Genomic DNA, 20,352 nt, shown 5'->3' on the forward strand with positions numbered 1-20,352 from the left:
AACTTCGAGAACCTCATTGTGACCGGCAAAGTAGATGGGAAAAGGCCTTAGTGGACGCAGCCTAATACGATGATCTGACCACGGGGCCCATTTAGTCCATGAACTGTCAAGTCGTATGGGTTACCATGGCAACACATTAATAATATTAGACTAATGCCGTTCGAGCCATAGGCCCCAGATCCGCACCGCTCATGAATACAAGTCTACAGTTCATACGGCCCTCCACACTGTCAGAGACAGATGGAGAAACATAGTAGGAGAGTTCAGAAGGAAGGTCACGTCCCTATATACTGAATGATGCAAGGTGATCTGTGCGTATACTGTCCAAAAATTAGGTCGGCAGCGCACATGTAACTCTTCTGGAGTTGCAGGCGTACATAGGCTACGGAGACTGCTTACTATCAGGCGGGTCGTATGCTTGTTTGCCACCGACTCGTTTAAAAATAATTAAACCAATTCTTTTACTTGCCTTCACGAAAATGCGTAGAGCGCATGCAAAGGCTGCAAAAATATCAATGTAACTATCATTAAAAAACGTACATGTAACTAGGAGCAAAGTCCTATATGCTCTTATATACAATTAAGGTATTTTATTACCGTTAGCTAGTTTCCGCATGTGTGAGCGCCATCTAGCAATTGATTTGTACATCTTGGAACCATCAATTCCATTAATCTTTGTAAATAATAAATTAAGACAGTTACAATGGAGTTAATTAGAATACCGGTGTATTTATAGTACATTACGATACAAGTGCGAAAAATAGGAAACTCGAAACGAGTGGCGATAAATTAAAACACGAGTTGCGAATTACCTATTCGCACATGTATCGTACGTTTTACAGTACATATGGCCCTTTAAATGTTCGACACAGTAACGTAATATGCTAATTCGCACTAGTGCGGTAAAGTAGCACCATATGTACTGTAAAGAAAGTTACTTAATTTAAGCTCAGGAATGCACCAAGGAAAGCCAGGCACAGATTTCCATGGCCAATCGCCTCCCGGACGATAACTCGTATAGTGGTTAACGGCTTTGTATGGTGAACCCTCGTGGACGTCAGCCGCCGCTCCGTTAGTTGGTTGAGGAATGGCAGCCACCGAAACACGTAAAAAAAATTAGTCATCGCCTCCCGTTTGATACTATGTCAGACGATAGTTTAAATGCTGTTGTGAATTTAAAAAAAATCGTCAGCCGGTTGCATCGCGGTGGAAGGAACGTCAGCTGGTCGCATGAACATGTAAAAAATAAGCGCTTTACCTTTTTATAGTGATAAGAAAATCATGAAACTTTTCATGTAGCATTCCTTCAGGCGTTTCAATAAACGGATTACTCATACTTTGCGGAAATTAGTGGTAAAGCGCGTATTTTTTACATGTTCTAGTGACAAGCTGACGGTCTTTCCACCGCGATACAACCGGCCGACGGTTTTGTTATTTAAAATTCATTTAAACTAACACACAATAATAAATAAAATATATAACAATCGGGAGGCAACGACTGTAGAAAAAAACAAATCTTTTACTTGTTCATGTGATCAACTGACGGTCTTTCCACCGCGATACAAACGGCTGACTATTTTTTAATTCATGATAGCATCTAAACTATCATCTGACAAAGTATTAGCCGGGTTTTATTTTATACTACGTCGGTGGCCAACAAGCATACGGCCCGCCTGATGGTAAGCAGTCTCCGTAGCCTATGGACGCCTGCAACTGCCTGGTGGCGATAACTGACGATATATGCTCCTGGCCCGCGGTCTAATATAGGGACCGTGCGCGTTGGAGGGTCTGCCATCTTGTGGTCTGAATCGGAACCATAAACAGGCACATTTACACGTTAAGTGTTTTCTTGTGCATAGTAGGTTCTGCCATCTTGTGGGCTACATCGGAACAAAAAACATCACATTTACGCCTCGCGCCAAAAATCTGACGGCTCCTGTGCTGCCTCCTATAGTTCATGCACGCTCCCTATAGAGGATTCGTGACATCTCAATGGGTATTGTGCACAACCAATAAGTGTAAATAGCCTGTAAGTAAAGAAGACTGCAGGATAAGAATAAGAAATAAAAGACAAATCTATACAATTACCTATAATTCATTAAATATCTTTACAACTGATCGTTGCCGGGTGGACTGGCTACAAATGTGTGGAAGGGCCTTAATTCTAGTTTACTTCTTGCTAACCATCTCTTCCAGGGCCTTGATTTCGGCTGAAACAAGAAAAGAAATTGTTAAATAAATACTTTTAAAAAAGCGGTGGTGGCCGAGTGAATATGACGTCCGACTTTCAATCCGGAGGTCGCGGGTTCAAATCCTGGCTCGTACCAATGAGTTTTTCGGAACTTATGTACGAAATATCATTTGATATTTACCACTAGCTTTTCGGTGAAGGAAAACATCGTGAGGAAACCTGCATACATCTGCGAAGAAATTCAAAGGTGTATGTGAAGTCCCCAACCCGCATTGGGCTAGCGTGGGGACTATAGCCCGAGTCCTCTCGCGCATGAGAGGAGGCCTGTGCCCAGCAGTGGGACGTATAAAGACTGTTTTTTTTTTAAATTATCATTTAAATTACATCTTGAATAAAAACAAGTCTTATGAGATCACATTTTAGTTTCTTAAAGTCAGGCCAAGCTATGTTGGCAGCGATTTTAATAGCTCAGACGGTGCAAGTGTTATATTAAACGTCAAACTTCTTTGAAATTATGATGCTCAACACTTGCATCGTCTAGGCCGGTGGTGGGCAAACTTTCTTCATGGAGGCAATAGTTTAAGTAATTTAAGAGGGCAAAAATTGTATTTTGATTTACAATTATCGTGGGCCAATGCCAACTACTAATTATTTCATAGGACCGGCAGCGGGCCGGCTAAGATCCTTTCGCGGGCCGTAATTTGCCCACCACTGGTCTAGGCTACCAGAATTGCCCTACAAAAAAATCTATTTCACAGCCAGGGACCACTACCAGCCATAAGAAGAGCTGGCAGTGATATAACGGTGGCCTGGTGAAAAATAAAGGTTTTTTGGAAGAACTAGGTCTTTAGCCAAACGGCTATAGGATCCATACATTTGAAACTAACTTCCAAGATGGAAATGAAGAGGTTTTATTATTAATTATTATGTATTTCAGTTTATCTTCGGCCATCAGACAAAATTTTCCTATTTGACAGTAAATTGAGATAAATTTCGTTTGTTTGGATAGGAATAAAGCAAAAGAAATGGTACTTTAATTTTGGCAGGGTCTAATACTTAGTCACCTGCAGTCATTTACGGACTGAATATATAGGTCATATTGCGCAACTTTTACTATGGGCACCAATACCGAAATCGCGAAAAAAAATCCAAAATGTATGAAACCAATTTTTTTTCGCAATTTCGGGGTTGGTCCCATAGTAAATGTTTCTCAGTATGACCTATATGTCTATTCACCCTGTAAATTAATGCAGGTGACTAAATAAACATATGTAATATACTGTATGTAATATATGTAATGCACATTAGGCCCTCGGTACCCACCATAGGATGACAACACACATTAGGCTCTCGGTACCCACCATAGGACGACAACACACATTAGGCCCTCGGTACCCACCATAGGACGACAACACACATTAGGCCTTATATAAATAAAAAGCCTTTTTATTTCTGGGTAAAAGAATAAAAAAAGAAAAATATGTTTACAACTTAATCTAGGATTTAAATACTAATAGTAATAATCAGCGATCGGTTTTTTGGATTTGACATGGGGTGAACGACCTCAATCATTATGTTAGTATGGATATGCCCCGGGAATCCGGGCTTTATGTTGTTAGAAAAGGCAAAAAAATACAATGTGTTTATTTTATTACACTTTAAAACATCTAAGTAGCTGATAGACGAGTACTATTACTCACCGTTCTTTTGTCTAAATCGAACAAATGAGCACAAGTGTTTACACTGACAGCTCATTTGCTGCCTCCAAAGCGGCACATTTTGTACCGTTTGGATAAAAGTTCGGCGAGTAAGTACGCGTGTCTATCAGCTAATATATGGTGCAGTAAAACAAGAACTTTTGCAGATTACGTATAATTTTTAAAACATTTTTTCAAAAAAATCAAAGTTTGTTTTCACCCTGTATAAAAAATTAAAATTTACAAAATTTATAAAATCACTTTAAAATAGTAGAACTAAAAGTCTGCCTTCCGCATAAGGGGAAAGGTGGGGTAAAACTGCAAGGAAAATAAAAAAATACGGCTGAAAATTTAGAGAAAAAATGAATTAATGTGATGAATAATTATGGACTATGAGGGTTGATACGATGGCGCATGATACCTAAATTTTTAACCGGTTAATTAAACAGCCCAACAAAAGAGGCTTTTAGAATTTTTAGGAAAATTTAGTATGGCGGATCACAGAACTTTAGCAAATGGATAAATTAAAAATATAACACAAAAATACACAAGAAATAATTAGAACTAGATAATACTGTTAAAATTTAAAAACAAAAAATATTTCAGTGGAAACAGGGTAAAGGGGATGAATGTGGCACACGCCAAGGTACCGGCAGCTGGATTCAGGTTTACTCGTGTAGAATGGATGGCGCACAAGTTGGCGACTTTAAACAAGCCGACGAGGTAAGCCTTACTCGCTTTCTGGCGAGCACGTATGGCAGCAGACCGGGCGATAACGATGAGATTTCTTCACTTCACCACTGCTTAGCGCCGACCTGCGCACGGCTTTGGATACCAACTGTTTATGAGAGGCCTCTCCTCTTCGAACGCCGATTTATGCGCGCCTTTGGTAGTCAACTGTTACCAGGAGCTTCTCCACCCGTGGATTTATGCGCACTTAAAAAGACTTCGTGTTAACTATTAAACTGGCTATAAATTGCAAAACTGGTTTAAAACGACCCGGGAACACAAACGACTTCTCCACTCCAAATTCACCAAACCATCTGCCGAAAAACAACTTCAATCTTCTCTTTTTCGAATATTCCATAAAAATTTAAATTCAAAATAAGCGCAAATAAGCACTTAATTTATTAGAAACGGCCAGGAATTATACGAAAAAAGGTCGGCGCTTTCTTTTTCTTTTTTTTTGCTAAAAGCGCCATCTAACCATCAACGCCTGAATTATGAAACCGCATAGAGAGACAACAGAAAGAGAACTGAGCCAGCTGACAACTAGAAGAAGAAGTTTAAAAATAAACCGACAGATGTTGATTATGTAGCAATTTTGCTACAATGGTTACTACGGGTTAATTGTTTGATTAAATGAATTCGTTATCAAAAAGTGAATTACACTTCTTTCAACTGAGAGGTAGTTTGAGAAAAACAATGTCCACAATGTCAAATGGTTTTATTGCTCACCAAAAATAATTAGAACTGAAATCCAGAGAAAATAATGAAAATAATGAAGTGTCAAGATTTTGAAGTATTTTTTTCCATCATGACAGATATATAAGCAGATACTTTGTGGAGGTTTTAATATATTTTTCTTTAAATAAAATGTTAAGATTAGGAAAAGAATAAGAAGTTTTTGTCTCAACTGGTTGCCATGTAAGAGTAAAAAATTCCTTAGAGATAATTTAAATTGTTTTATTTTTGTACGGTTTGTTCGGTATCGCGGGAAACTGTCGTATTTATATTAACTTTTCTACTTGATATCCCGCGAGGGAGAATCCAAATAACCGATCACTGGTAATAATAATAGTAGTAATATTACTCCAGAACCCTTTTAAGAGGTATAGGCCTCTTCCAGATTATTTCATTTTTGCGGGCTTGGGCCTTTATGCAGTTGGCCCCCACTACTTTTATTATGTCAGCCCAGGGTGCCACTGGCCGTCTTCTTTTTCTTTTTCCGACTGGACCTTTCCAGGCTGACACTTGTAAGGTCCTTAGGACTTAGTGCATCTATAATCTTAGACTTGTTTCTGATTATTAAATGCCTGATCTTGAAATTAGGCCTTATAAGGTTATAAAGAGACTAAAGTACAACTTACCCGCAGCTGCAAGGGCCTTCTCTGCTGCGATCTTGGCGTCTCTGATGGGCTTCTCCTTGGCCTCAATCTCTCGGAGCTTGGCCTCCCTTTTCGAGAGCCTGCTCTGGTGGAATGCTCCGTAGACGATGCCCACAGTGAGGAAAGACCAGCGACCAAACTGGAAATTAGAACAGTATAATGATAATTTAAACTATTTGTTCCTCAAAGATGTCCATGGTGAAGACAGGCAGCAGGTGCCTAAAGGCTTGATGACAATAGTTAATGCCCAAAGCAATTCCGGGTCATGAATTCCCTTCTAACCTATGACATTAATTTTGAGAGCCTCCTGATGGTGGTAAACTACGTAACTCCTTGCTTGCTGGTCCTGGCAGAATATCAGTGCCTCTCCCATAGGGTGAAGCGTAATACTGAGCCAGAACCCTTTTGTTTTGCTGCGACGCACACAACATTTCCTATATGTATGGAACAGTATTATTTAAATGTGTTATTTATTTATTTTTCTCTTTCTACTACTATTTTGTATAAATGTGTATTTCTCTCATATAATTTTGTATTATCTGTTTTTTTTGTCATTTTATTAATTGTATTTCCTGTGTGTATTGTGGCAAACAAATAAACGGATTATCTATCTATCTATCTATCTTTGCTTATTTACCCGTGTACTGCTAACCTTCATGCATTCCAGTAAACTTATATGATGGTGCGTTTATACATACATATATATAGGCATAGCATGCAATGGGTTTCTCCTTAGGTTTAACAACTGGAGTTGCCTTTAAGAGCTTACCCCTCTGTCAAAAACCTCGGCCAATGGTCATATATATTGTATGGACTGATGTTTATCTGGCTGTCTAGACTGTTTTGTACAGAAAATTACAGACAAGGCATCTCCAGTTGTCAAATCCTCCAAGGGTTTCTCAAGTTGAATGCCAGTCGAAAAAAGTGTATTGTGTACAAAATTCTACATACTTATTCTATAAATGTCCAAATATAAAATCATCCAACACATTATATCCAAAACTGTTAATGTGTGTGGTAGGCTGGTAGGTCTAGTATCTATATAGCAAAGGCTCATTTACTGAAAAAATTTACCCATGACATAAAAATTGGCTAACTGTGATTACCTTTCATATTATAAAACACCTCCTTTTCATTACTCGATAAACACAAATTCTTTACTTAACGCAAAAAAAGGCTCAGTCAGCTAAATTATTTATAAAATAATTATACTGCAATTCGGATTCATTCTGAACAATCATTGTTTAAGCTGCTTCAAATATTAGTTATAAGAACTTTTCAATACGTTAATTTAGTAAAAATATGTCCCAGTATTATGATTTATTTAACATAAGTAATTTTATGGTAAGTACATTGGAAGTACAACCTCACCAAAGTCGAAGATTTCAATCATCAAAATCACACTTATCTAAAACTACATGATTGAATACCGGTTGTAATTGTAACAGAAGAGTAAAGACACATTAAAGTTTAAAGGAAAACTGGTCGATGACTGGGTTGAGGTTAGAATTTAATGGCCCTATATTTATTTGTATATGTTACTGGCAGCAAAGCATTAAATAATAAGATAAATACTTGCCATTAAAATAGGCGATAGAATTTAAAAAGACATGGATTTCGAATATAGAAAACTCGTTAAAAAAAACATAATGTTACATAATGATGGAGGTTGTATATTTTAATGAAAAAGTATAAATACCCTGATCAGAGGAGATACTCGCACGGGAGGTCCGTAGGGAAGGGCAGACATTGTGTTATTTATAATAATCGGGAATTAATTACGAATCCAAACAGGATTTTCGTGGAAATCCCAGGACGATTCCCTTCTGATAGTACTGGTTCTGCAAAGTCGTGATCGTAATGCCACAACAAAAAAACGTATGAAATAAAAAATATGATGCTGTGTAGACTTATGAAAAAAGGAATACGTGATATTTAAATCACTATTATATGGATTTTATAATGAATTATTTTTTAAAGTTAAAATGTAAAAAAATCGGTCATTTTGGTTATTTAGGATCAATATTTTTACGTTTCTGAACGTAAAGAAAGTGTTTGTCAAATCCTGTTTAAGTATCCGCTCTTTCCGTTAATATCAATCAAAACATTTTCCTTCAAAGGTCGATTCTTTATTGGATTGTAATAAAGTTGATATCAAAGTAAATATTAATAAAATTATTTTTTTAATTAGCGTAGCCAGCTGACATACTATTTCAGATAACTTTTGACAGCTAGCGGTGAGCTATGAATGACGTCGAAATTTAGTCAATCAGTCGTCAAAATGGCGTTAATCATGTCGTTTGTGTCGGTCGCGGTGTCTATACTTTACACGCCGTTTCTTCTTCTCATTCTGTGCATAATATTCCTGGCTTCTATCGGAAAATCTTTGGGCGTGCGTCGGTTATATGTGAACATATTACTCAAACTTTTCGAGGTAAGTGCCTGTGCCATGTTTTTAAAAAGAAAATTGTACGGTGCGTTTTTAATATTTTTCGAGGACGCTGGAATTAACGTCCGGGTAAATAGAGTATTGCGTGTTTTTATTTTTGAATCGATGCGTATGACGTAGTTAATGAGTTTCTTACATTTTGATTGCCTAAAATGGCATCAGGTTACGAAAGGTTAGGTCGTAGTAGTACCTTACTGGTCTATATCTGACTCATTAGAACCCTCTTTAATTTATTGTGCTTGGCATTGTGAATGTAGATTAAAAATTCCTCAGCCATGTTATCTTGCCTGATTTACGACGGGTTTAAAGAAAGATAAAAGATTTATTTTATTGTCCATTCATTATATTGTTTTCTTGCAATTTTTAGACAAGGTAAAACTGTAAAACAGCTGAATTAATAACTATACACAGTTTTATGACAATATTTATGTAGCTAACTTGATTTCAGTTGAAATCACACATTACTCAGATCTATATAACTGATGAATAACACTTGAATATCATTTCATATGATTAAATTCTGTTTATCCTTATCCTATTTGTATTACAGAAACTTATCTTGACACCACTACACCACTGTGAAGTGGATATAAGGCCTTACTTAGTCTATCTTGTGTTTAAAAAGAAACCCTAACCCTTGGAGTGGCGGACTCCCAACTGATTATGTCATTTAAATTTCAAATTTTATTACCTAATTGAAATAAAATCAAAATTCCAAAAACGACACATGCCAGTTGAAGAGCTAACAGACATTATTTGTGAAATATACTTTACTAAGTACTAGGAATGTTTTGAGCAGTGTGACAGATTTTTTTGTATCAACTCCTGTAATGATTGTATTTATAATTGAAACTTTTCTTTGGTATAGTGACTTTTTCATATATTTTTTTTAAATTATGGCTTCAGACCACTGGGACTATTTCGCCAGTATCAAGGTAGTAGAAGCTTTAAATACGACTAAAATCGTAAAGAGATAGCTGGACTTTACAAGTAGCATGTTGACTACCGGCCGTTGACTCCAAAATGGTGGTTAAATGCGTTTCAAAATTAATTCTCCATTCACTGCACACTACCACATTAGTTTACTGTATAATAAGCTATTGATATTACACTGTAAACAATAATAATGAGCAAAAAACAAAGGAATTAAACATGAGGCTATCAAGATGGCACTTTAACAGGAAGTGCCTATTTTGACTTTATTTAAAGCCATTTTACTTGAAAAGTTTTAATCAGTTAAGATCTTATTATTGACATATTTTTGTGTTGTTAAATTTGAATAAATAAACACATAACTGTACAGAGTGCTGACAAATTAATTAAATATTCATGCATGTTTATGTTCCCTTTGTATTGCATTATGTTAATTATCTGAATATTTGATTGTGTTGATGGCTGATTGATGTCCAAAGTGTTGACAGATGTTACGTGAGTCAAGCTTAATAATGAGAATATTTATGATAATTATAATTACTGATAGTAGTTAATTCACACACATTAATAAAACTTATAACATTAATTAATTAGGACTATCTTCTTTTATACAATGATGACAAATAATTAATAAGTACAATTTTTTTTACTATCATATCTCCTATAGGATAGTAAAAAAAAATTATGTCCCACTGCTGGGCAAAGACCTCCCCTCTTTCCTGCCTTTTGTTCGTGCCCAATGCACAGCTAAATAAATTATAAAAAAACGCCCATAGAAAAAAACTTGGAATTGTCTCTGGATCCTGATTTGGCCAAGTGCTCCTTATTTTTTTTTCTGACTAACATACTTTAAATAAAAACAGGGTGAATTTGCCAATGTCGTTGTTCACTTTCACATGTGAGGAGAGTGTTCAGTGATTTTTTATCCTGGGAGAATGTGCCTGGGCAAAATCCTTTCTATACTCTGGCCAGTCAGTTTTGTCAGTAGAAAAAGGCGGCAAGTTAGAAAAATGTAGGCCCAAAGGATCAAGTTCCTATACAAATTTCGCGTCTTTGTCTACTAAAAAAGTTGGCTTGCCAGGGTACGAGTATTATACGGTATTATGTTATTATTCTTGGTTAAAATGACAGCTTCGCTGCCTTAATTTGTCTGACCTCTAAGTCATAATGTTTGGGTAGTAAATTGGCCAATTGAACTGTAATTTTGGTATCTGGTATATAAATTAAAAACAAAGACTATCACAATCTTGCTAGTGTTAGAATTTTTTTTTATGTCATATATGGAAATCACGATCCACTAACTAAAAAAATATTTATAAAAAAAAGTGAGGTTTGTATAAAATATATAGAAACATGTACAAATTAGATATCAATGGTTGAAGAGTTAAGTCTAAAGCCAAATCCCCATTTAGACAGATCAATAACTTGCATGCGATTTTCGTTACACAATTGTACTAGTTAGCAATGTATCGAGTAATGCATGCATCTAAATGGGGCTTAGGAAAAAATAGTGTTTAGAACATTGACATATATATCTAAGGACGGGCCTTACAGTGGGGTCACTCACGAATTCGAGCCAATCGTGCAGTCTAACGGAACTAGTTGCGACCAATCGCGCGCGTGATGCGAACTCATCAACCAATCGCGTTGCGGCGTTATACTGCACGATTGGTTCGAATTCGTGTGCGTGACACCGCTGTACTGGCCCCAATCTTATTGTAGTATAGTCAAGTTAAGAAAAAGTATGGAAGTAAGTCGTGTAGTCGTGCTTTTTTTGGATTTGTTAGATGGCGCAACTAGATTGTTTCCCCCGAGTTGCACCGTTTCTATTATGTACGGAAGACCGTTAAATTTTAGGTATAAACTATAAAGTGCCGTAATTTTGGAGTAAATTAAAAGCTATTAGGTTCAAGCTAAGTAGTGTATAGAGAACACCTTGGTGTATAGTATATCTTAATTAAAAAGATGTGCAATGTATGATACCCTAAAAAAATTTTTTTTTTCGATTGCGGCTCGAGGATAATTCAGTCGGTTGGTGGAATCTCAAGTTAAGCTTTTTAAAGCATTATAAACATTCAGTTAACTTTGCACGCCTGGGCAAATTATGGAACATCTATTTTTAATTATTTTGTACATTGTGCTTCGGGGGAAATTAAGAGAGACGTGAAAATTTTAAAAACGGTACTTATCTAAAGACACTACATTTGCACTAAATAAAAAATAGATTTTTTTTACCGGAAGTTTGTCAAAAAGTAAATAGAATTAATCGCTACGAACTGCAAGCGAAGGTGGTTGGCAGCACGCGGCGCGGGGCGCGCGGGGCGGGGAGATAGCGCAGCGCGCAGCTAGGGTTTGCAATATCCGACAATTTTTCGGATCCGGAGACATAGAAATAGGATATCAAGAACGACTGTCAAACTTCAAAAGTGCGACCAAAAATGAAATGCAAGTTTGTGCGTAAATTGTCTATGTGAGATCAAAAATAGTGATGTCATGTTACAACATATTAATAATCTATCGGTGTTTGACTGCTTTATCGACTACTTATTCAAATGTGTTTGATTGTAAAAAAATGTTATACGAGTAGGTATGAAGTCGCTTCCCTTATGGTCATATAGGGCCCAAAAGGTGCCTTTGATGAAACCAGCATCATATTTTAGTATGTTGTTAAGCATGTTATTCTGACTAAAAAACCATCGGGAGACAGTTTCTAACGTGGTTAAGTCACCAGTTATGACGTCATCAAAATGGCCGGTGCCGTCTTCAGAATATTGCGTATACCACAGCAAGTATATCACATGTAAGCTTGTGTGGGGTGTCATAAAAAGCAAAATTAAATGCGCTACAATATCGTTTATACATTTGATCTTGTAAATACCATAGTTTGCGAGAAACTTTAAGTTTTATTTAAATTTTCCCGAAAAAAAATCCGTTTTTTGTTTTCATCAACTTTACAAGATATGAATGCTACATTAATAAGCTATAAAATTCCATTAAAATTTTGAAAATCGGTTTATAAACAAGCAAATTACACTATTTTTGTTCCATACCGGATGACACCACCAAGAGTCGGATGGCTGTTTCAATACAATTTGCAAGGCAAATGATGTTTAAGTAAAGGTAACTTGCTGAACGATATTTATAGTAAAGTAATATTTTCGATAAAAGTATTATTATCAAAATTAAGAATACTGAGATCGTTTTATTGTAATTTACTCCGGCTCTAGCTAATTAAAGTTACACACTAATTAAACAAAAATATTTATTTTTTTACGTATTATTTTGTCCCAGAGCATGTACCTTCGCATGCGCAAAGCATAGTGTATTTAAATCCGTGTTATACTCACCCACACCCTGTACAGCGTTCTTTGCACTTGCAAGACAATAGCTCCTTGCAGAGGTGTACGCTGGTCCATCATTTTTCTTTCGCCAAGCCTAGTTGCAAGAATCTAGCATTTGTGGGTCGCTATTCAGGTAAATTGGTCCCAATGTGGGTCTGTTAAGCCCTTTTTATATGCTGTAGGAGAGCATCCTGTTGAAGGAATATACTCGATCGCTCTGGTTTTTCCTAAACAAGATCCTCCTCGCAGTATTTACATTACCTATTTGTGTCCCTACTGGGAAGTTATATGTAGGGTTTGCAATTAGAATATTGTGATATTCTAATTATTCGAATATCCACCAAAATAAATATCCGAATAAACTGATTTAGATAACACAGAAATAACGTTTTTAACTATGTTTTAATACAATGATATCACCCCAACTAATTTTAAATGATTACTTGATTACTATAATAGCTAACATAATGTTATCTCTAAAACCGTACTTAATAAGGAGGGTTTATATCTGGATTAGCTGGTGCATAGTTGGAAATACATCCAATGCCTCACCTCGTGTTCATTCGTCATGAAATACTAACTATGAAGTGACCCAAAAAGAATCTTGGCCTTTGACACAAGAACAACGTCACTCTGCTCTATTCTGCACCACTCCACGCTAGTTGGATACTCCGAGGGCGTTTTAGGGCTACATCGCTCCTGTGGTATATCTTTTCACAGCCCGATTCTCTCCCATCCACTCCAAGTGACCAAGCCTGCGAAGTCGTGCGGCTATAATCTCGCTAATTATATTGCGTGCCGCAACTAGCTACTCTAGCTCCCTATTTTTCCTACGCTTTCATCTTCTCTATCTTCATCTCTGATAGGTCCCAGAATATTCCGCCAGAATTTCGTCTTCTTCACTAAGAACTTGTTCTTTTTTTTCTGATTTAGAGTCCAAGTGTAATACTTACCGATGTCATTCATCAAAATCTAATTATTGTCTTATAGACTTGAATCATGGACAGTCTACTGATCAGCTTGGACACTAGAACTCGGCGAAGCGCTGCTGAGCATCTTAGGGCATTTTGGATTCGAACATCTATCTCCTCTTCCCGATTACTTTAGGTAGGTCTTTTCTTTTCGATCTGCGGTGGCAGCATGGTTCTATTTTTATCACTTGTCACTATGCCCTTCATGACAAATGATAAAGAGCCGACCATCTTAGCCCTATTCATTTGGAGATATTCTAGTGGTTGATTATCAGACCAATTTTCTCTCCTTCCTACTCTACTATCCTAGCCTTGGCCTTCAGGTTGCTTTTGTTTTGAGCCTATAGCCCCAAGTCATCAGGATATCCAATGATCTAATGTTTGCATTAAGCAACATTCGCATTCATTGTATAAAGTTACTGCGTGACATGATGTACCTATCAAAATTGATGTGCTGTTAGTATTTGAATTGATTAAATATATGAAAATACTATATTTAAATGATAAAATGGTATGAAATTATTCATAAATTTCATTAGAAAATTGTTCCCGTTATAGGTCAATAACCATATTTAACGGATCCGTAATATCCGGATCTTATGACCCGATATCCGGATATTTCGGATATCCGGATCTCAAACCCTACGCGCAGCGATTGTTCCGAGACAGTTTGTTTGACACTTTTGACGGGCAACGAGCACAAATCTTTCTTCTGGCATTAAAACGGAACTATTGTTTTAAACAATCATTGAGTGAACTAAGTAGTCTAACGTTTTCGTAAGTATATGGAAAAACGCGATTTTTCGAATTTAACAAACATTGAGTGTACCTGTATTTAATTTGTTGACTGTCTGTCTGCATACTCGACGACCGGTTTGGCCTAGTGGGTAGTGACCCTGCCTACGAAGCTGATGGTCCCGGGTTCAAATCCTGGTAAGGGCATTTATTCGTGTGATGAGCATGGATATTTGTTCCTGAGTCATGGGTGTTTTCTATGTATTTAAGTATTTATAAATATTTATATATTATATATATCGTTGTCTAAGTACCCTCAACACAAGCCTTATTGAGCTTACTGTGGGACTTAGTCAATTTGTGTAATAATGTCCTATAATATTTATTTATTATTATTATTTATTATACTCAGAAACCCTACTATTTTTGCAGTACATGCCACTACTCGTGCCTCAAGAGCCGTGCTTCGTCGGTGCATCTACGCGCGTTCCTTCTCTTGCCACTAATCACGCGCTTGTCGCTTCTGTGTATTTATTGCTCTACGTTTTTGGTACTTGATTACAAAACTGCACGTTCCGTATAAAAATGCCAATTTTTTATGGGGTGCGAATGTAAACAAAATCAAATGAATATGATTGCATCAATTTCCAATAGTATTAAAATTTCCCCCGAAGTACAACGACAGTAAAACATGAAAAACTACTTTCCGGGTGTCGCACCATAGTGCGAATTTGACATTGGATTTAGATATTTTTTCTAATTATTTACTCAATTTGCACCGAGTACATTACTTTCCCCAGACCCGCAATGGCCAAAATAGATTTATTTTAATGTTGTTTTTTTTTTACCTGTTCCGTAGCTTAAATTAACATAAATAACACGTGCGAATTTAGATATAAGTGTTGTAAAACGTACGCCAAATTACACCGAGTACACCTTTTTTCTCTTCTTAGTTATAACCATTACATTATTTTCAGCCGATTTCACCCCTTTCCGGGGGGGTGAATTTAGTAACGATTGTATAAAGTTCGATTTTTAGCCCATACAAAACAATCCGTAGTGATTTTATTAGTCCTTAGAATTAGTTCCTGACTTTAGTGAAATTTGAGTTAATTTGACCGTACTATTGTCCGTATGGCCCGTCCTTAGATATATATGTCAATGGTTTAGAATTTGACAGTTGATGTAGATGTAGATGTCGATGTGTGTTTTCGAGATTCTTTTTTGAAAATGTACCAAGTTCTTGTTTAATTGAGTTAACTAATCATAGGTCACGGCTTCAAAATACTTCATATTTTGCTAGCTTACCTAATGATAATATTTCAATGCATAGGACTTAGAATGAATAAAAGAATACTTTTAAAAAGTGACACGGAAGATATACCATAGACTAAAGACTTGTTAGACTCCAAAAAAAAAAACAGTTGGAAGCAGTATAGGTAATCTGTGGGTTTTAAATCGTTTTGACCTCTAAGTAGAGTATCTGATATAGGTAACTGGTTAATAAGTACACAAACATCTCGGTTACAATGTTTATAAACGGCGTGTGATTAATTCTCACGCATTTTAATCAAATTATTATCGGCATTTCACACAAAGATCACGAGCTGACCAAGACTATAAGACAAGTCAAAACTAAGGCGGTTATTCACTCCTTCCTTGCCGTATCCGGCAATGGCGACTCCGTCAACAATTCTTATCCGGATTATGAAATGCCCTTATGTGGCTCGCAAAACCAAACTTTGTTTTGAAGATGCGGTCACACGATGCGCAATGGAGTTGTCCAGTCGAGTTGCGGGTGTATGTGTAGGAGGGCTTAGGTCGCGTCTTGCGGATATGACGCTTAGCATCTAGGTCTTCCAGACGCTGCTACTCAAATTGAGCTACTTTCTTGGATGTAGGGATGGACTGGATGCGAGCCACACGTCGCTCCGAGTATGTCGAAAATTAAAAGGGCCATATGTTCTGTAAAATGTACGATACATGTGCGAATTTCCTATTTTCGTACTTGTATCGTAATGAACTATTTTAGATCGTACCTGTCAGAACAGTCAAATTCCCGGAGGAGTCATTATACCGTGACCCGAGTGAGAAAGCAATATTACCATCTCACTCTGAACACTAGTCCACTCGAATGACACTAGTTCAAAGTTTATGTGATAACCTGAATGAGTGCGTATCAGGAAATCGGACCGTGATACAAAGAGTTAAAGTTCAATTTCCACTAATTCAAATTAACTCTGACACACATAGGCATTGTTTTCTGTGGTGCAAAGGTTAAACGTCATAATCACCATATCGTCGCTATACTTAATTAGTTATCCAAGAAAACCATTAAATGGAAGCCATATAAGTATTAGCAGTCCAGCAAATTTCAAGGATTTTTGGAATTTTGTTATAGTACGTCATTTTTAATTTTAATACGATATGCCATGGAAATCATAAGAAAAAGGAGAGTTATAGATCGGATTGAAGGTCATTGGGACCAGGTAACCCCTTAATGCAAATCAAATTATCAAGAAAAATAACAAATTATTCATTTGTCTTAAAAAACCTGAAAGTCAAGGTCACGCCGATTTCACGCCTAAAACACGCCACCGCCGCCTAATCGGCGCACACGTCTAATGCCGAATAGAATAGGTCTGTGCCTTCGATGCCTAACCTGTCAACAAATGACAATATAAATTTTGTTTTTCTTCGCAAGTGTGATGAAAAATCTAATCTGTGTCTAATTCCCTCGCTTCCAAAATTTCACTTACACCCCCCCCCCCCCCCCCTTCGTTGCACAATGTACTATTTTATTAATGGTGAGATTCGAGCGCTCGAAATATAATAGACCGCGAGCCAGGAACAGATTCCCTTGGCCAATCGGCTCCCGGCCGAAAACTGTGTTGTGGTTAACGTCTAGGTATGATGAACCCTCGTAGATGTCAGCTGCCGCTCCGTTGGTGGGTTGAGGAATGGCAGCCACTGAAATACGTAAAATAAAATAAAAAAACTCATCGCCCCCCGTTTGATACTTTGTCAAATGATAGTTCAGATGTTATTGTTATTTAAAAAAATCGTCAGCCTGTTATATCGTGGCGGTAAGACCATCAGCTGGTCGCACGAACATGTAAAAAATAAGCGCTATACCTTTTTATGATAGCAAATCATGAAACTTTGCATGTAGCATTTCATAAGGTGTTAACGCTTGAAAAGCCATCAACGGATTACGCAATTTACACATTACGCATACTTTGCCGCACATAAAGTGGTAAGGCGCATATTTTTTACATGTTAATTTTACAGCTGACGGTCATTCCACCGCGATACAACCGGTTGACGGTTTTTTAAATTTAAAACAGCATCTAAACTATTATCTGACAAAAGTGACAGAGTATCAGCCGGGAGGCAACGCGCATGTCACTCCTCAATATCATTTTTGAAGACCTATCCATAGATACCCCACACGTAGTATTTTCAATTAAAATTTTATGGAAAAATATTGTTATTTAAGGAATGGGGAGTTAATTATAATTATAATAGGGGAGGGAATTATATTATAAAAAAAGAAAAAACGTATTTATAAAGTACAGTGCTCTAGAGCAGAAACGTATCATTTTCTGCACACTTTTTAGATCAACAACGACCCACTTTCAGAGCATGGGATTTACAAAATAGGTGTAAGAATAAGGCCTTAATACACACGCAATTAAATACGACTGTGTACTTGTTTACATTCGACCTTTGACTTGCATATCTCGTTCGTTCAACACGTGGTTGACCTATTGACTTGTGACCCACACATGATTGCCGCCACCTGGTCACACGGTGGACACGCTTTGTTTTTCTTTTAACACGCCGGTGGCAAACAAGCAAACGTCCTGTCTGATGGGCAGCGGTCACCCAGGGGCAGTTACAGCCCAATGGCGATGGAGCCCAAGGGCGTTGCCAGCTGATAGGCATACATTTTTATTTCTTCACCCTCGTTGAGCTCTGGCAAATTTTGCTCATCGGCAAGAACACAACATGAGGAATGTGAAAACGCTCTTAGGCATAGCCCACGGACGCCACCGCCTACGGCCTCGCAGTCCGAGTGGCCTCGCGGTCCGAGTGGCCTTGCGTCCGTCCCAATGGTATATACATAATTCGGCCATATGAGATTCTGTCAATAGATGTCAATGCTGCAGCAGGATGAGGTAATTCGTTAGGGGCGGGGTGAAGCAAGTATGGGCAGTAAAGTGGGGGATACTACGGCGTTCGGGCTTTCTGTGCTCCGTTCGTCTCAGCATTGCTATTGCTACGAGCAATTGGCTACTTGACAGTTTTTTGTAAATAATGTCAAACGACCTTGATTTTCCTGAGGATCAAATGTCTATATAGGACTCATGGCATTTAAGCAACACAGATCAGAAATGAGAGTTAAAGTCTGACGCTCGCTCTCGACGATTGAAACGCCTCTAACAAAATGATATTGTAATATGTGACGTCACATTACATTAGTAAATGTATGGAAGATCAAGAAAATTGCTATTCTGACCCTGAAATATTGCCTTTATGTATATAGTTGTCATACAATTTATTTTTCAATAAAATGTAAGGAATCGAATCGTACCAATTTTTTTTTTTGAAAGTAAAAAATATATATATTTGACACTTTGGAGCCTTGTATTTTTTTTAATCTCAATATTTCTTTCTATTTTCCACTTTTTTATAATAGATGGCCCATTTTCTATCCATTTAGCTAAATTTTGTTATAATATTCAACATGTGTCAACTGTCAAGTACCCAATTATGAGGGTTGGCAGATCATGACGCGGAATTAGCGTGTCTGTGGCATTCACCTGAACTCTCCCGCCGATACGTATACTATCACACTTATTTTGTCATAACCAATATGGCAGAGCACGTGTGTACGATATGGACAAGCCAAAGGTCGTGTGTGAACAAGAATCACTTATTTAATAGCATTGAAGTGATTTACTGATTGTCTTTAAATTACCTACATGTTTACAATGGAGGATTTTCTTTTGTATTTAAGTATGCAGTTTGCATAAAGAATTTAAATTAAATTCAAAATGTTTATTTAAAACTAAAACGCCTATAGATAATACAAAAATAACAATAAATCAGATTAACATTAAAATACTAGACCCATATGGTGGAAAATTTGCTGCCTATGGATGAGGTCTTGGTTGCTCAGATGGCAGAGCGCTGGAGTATCGATACAGAGGCCGTGAGTTCAAGTCTCACCCAAGACAGTAATTTTTCCACTTTTAAATTTATTCTAAGCTTAATAGCATCTTTCGCAGACATTTCTGCTTGTTAAAAATTAATTAAAATACATGTCGATATTAAATATTTAAATTGCAGTAAAACAAATTGAATAATAAATAAAAATATCTTCTTCTTCCTTCTTCTTCCTCGCGTTGTCCCGGCATTTTTGCCACGGCTCATGGGAGCCTGGGGTCCGCTTGACAACTAATCCCAAGATTTGGCGTAGGCACTAATTTTTACGAAAGCGACTGCCATCTGCCCTTCCAACCCAGAGGGTAAACTAGGCCTTGTTGGGATTAGTCCGGTTTCCTCACGATGTTTTCCTTCACCGAAAAGCGACTGGTAAATATCAAATGATATTTCGTACATAAGTTCCGAAAAACTCATTGTAATCATCATTCAAACTAATAAATAAAAATATATCATCATAATAAGGTTATAAACAGTTCCTAGGCCAATTATGAAGGCGTAGAGGTACAATAAGTAATAGATATGAAATGGTAGAGCCGGCAGATGACCGAACGAGATACTCTTATGGAACTTTCAGTAGGAGTAGCAGAGAAAGCGCTATGATTGTAGGTCCTTGTTACAGTTTCATTTTTTTTATTATGGCAACAAATAACTCGCCCAAATTACGTAGGTTGTTTTTGGTATGTCGTCAGGAATGT

The 20,352-nt window shown here is 37.1% G+C and overlaps 2 protein-coding genes across 4 annotated transcripts in view; one reads left to right on the forward strand and one right to left on the reverse strand.

Moving 5' to 3' along the window:
• Nucleotides 1-2,077: 2,077 nt before the first annotated feature.
• On the reverse strand, nucleotides 2,078-7,915 carry LOC133531481 (ATP synthase subunit e, mitochondrial). The gene is made up of 3 exons (XM_061869730.1): nucleotides 7,696-7,915; nucleotides 5,979-6,135; nucleotides 2,078-2,210 (listed from the first exon to the last, which is right to left on the reverse strand). The coding sequence occupies exons 1-3, from the start codon at nucleotides 7,744-7,746 to the stop codon at nucleotides 2,170-2,172; spliced, it is 249 nt and encodes an 82-aa protein (XP_061725714.1). The 5' UTR covers nucleotides 7,747-7,915; the 3' UTR covers nucleotides 2,078-2,169.
• Nucleotides 7,916-8,142: 227 nt separating this feature from the next.
• LOC133531470 (glycerol-3-phosphate acyltransferase 4) overlaps nucleotides 8,143-20,352 on the forward strand; it is a 56,981-nt gene continuing 44,771 nt past the window's right edge. For 2 of the 3 annotated variants that reach the window (XM_061869716.1, XM_061869715.1), the window contains exon 1: nucleotides 8,143-8,430. In XM_061869716.1, coding sequence (XP_061725700.1) covers nucleotides 8,245-8,430 — 186 coding nt within the window. In that variant the 5' untranslated portion in view covers nucleotides 8,143-8,244. The remainder of the gene's footprint in view (nucleotides 8,431-20,352) is intronic. The other variant, XM_061869714.1, reaches the window with a different exon arrangement.

Source organism: Cydia pomonella, chromosome 25, assembly GCF_033807575.1.
Source record: "Cydia pomonella isolate Wapato2018A chromosome 25, ilCydPomo1, whole genome shotgun sequence".
Classification (NCBI taxonomy): Eukaryota; Metazoa; Arthropoda; class Insecta; order Lepidoptera; family Tortricidae; genus Cydia; species Cydia pomonella.

Coding starts and splice junctions, on each gene's coding strand:
- LOC133531481 (XM_061869730.1), bottom strand. CDS start 7,746: ATGTCTGCCCTTCCCTACGGACCTCCCGTGCGAGTATCTCCTCTGATC. Junction 6,136..7,695: donor GAGTATCTCCTCTGATCAGG/GTATTTATACTT, acceptor TCTAATTTCCAG/TTTGGTCGCTGGTCTTTCCT. Junction 2,211..5,978: donor GAAGGCCCTTGCAGCTGCGG/GTAAGTTGTACT, acceptor TTCTTGTTTCAG/CCGAAATCAAGGCCCTGGAA.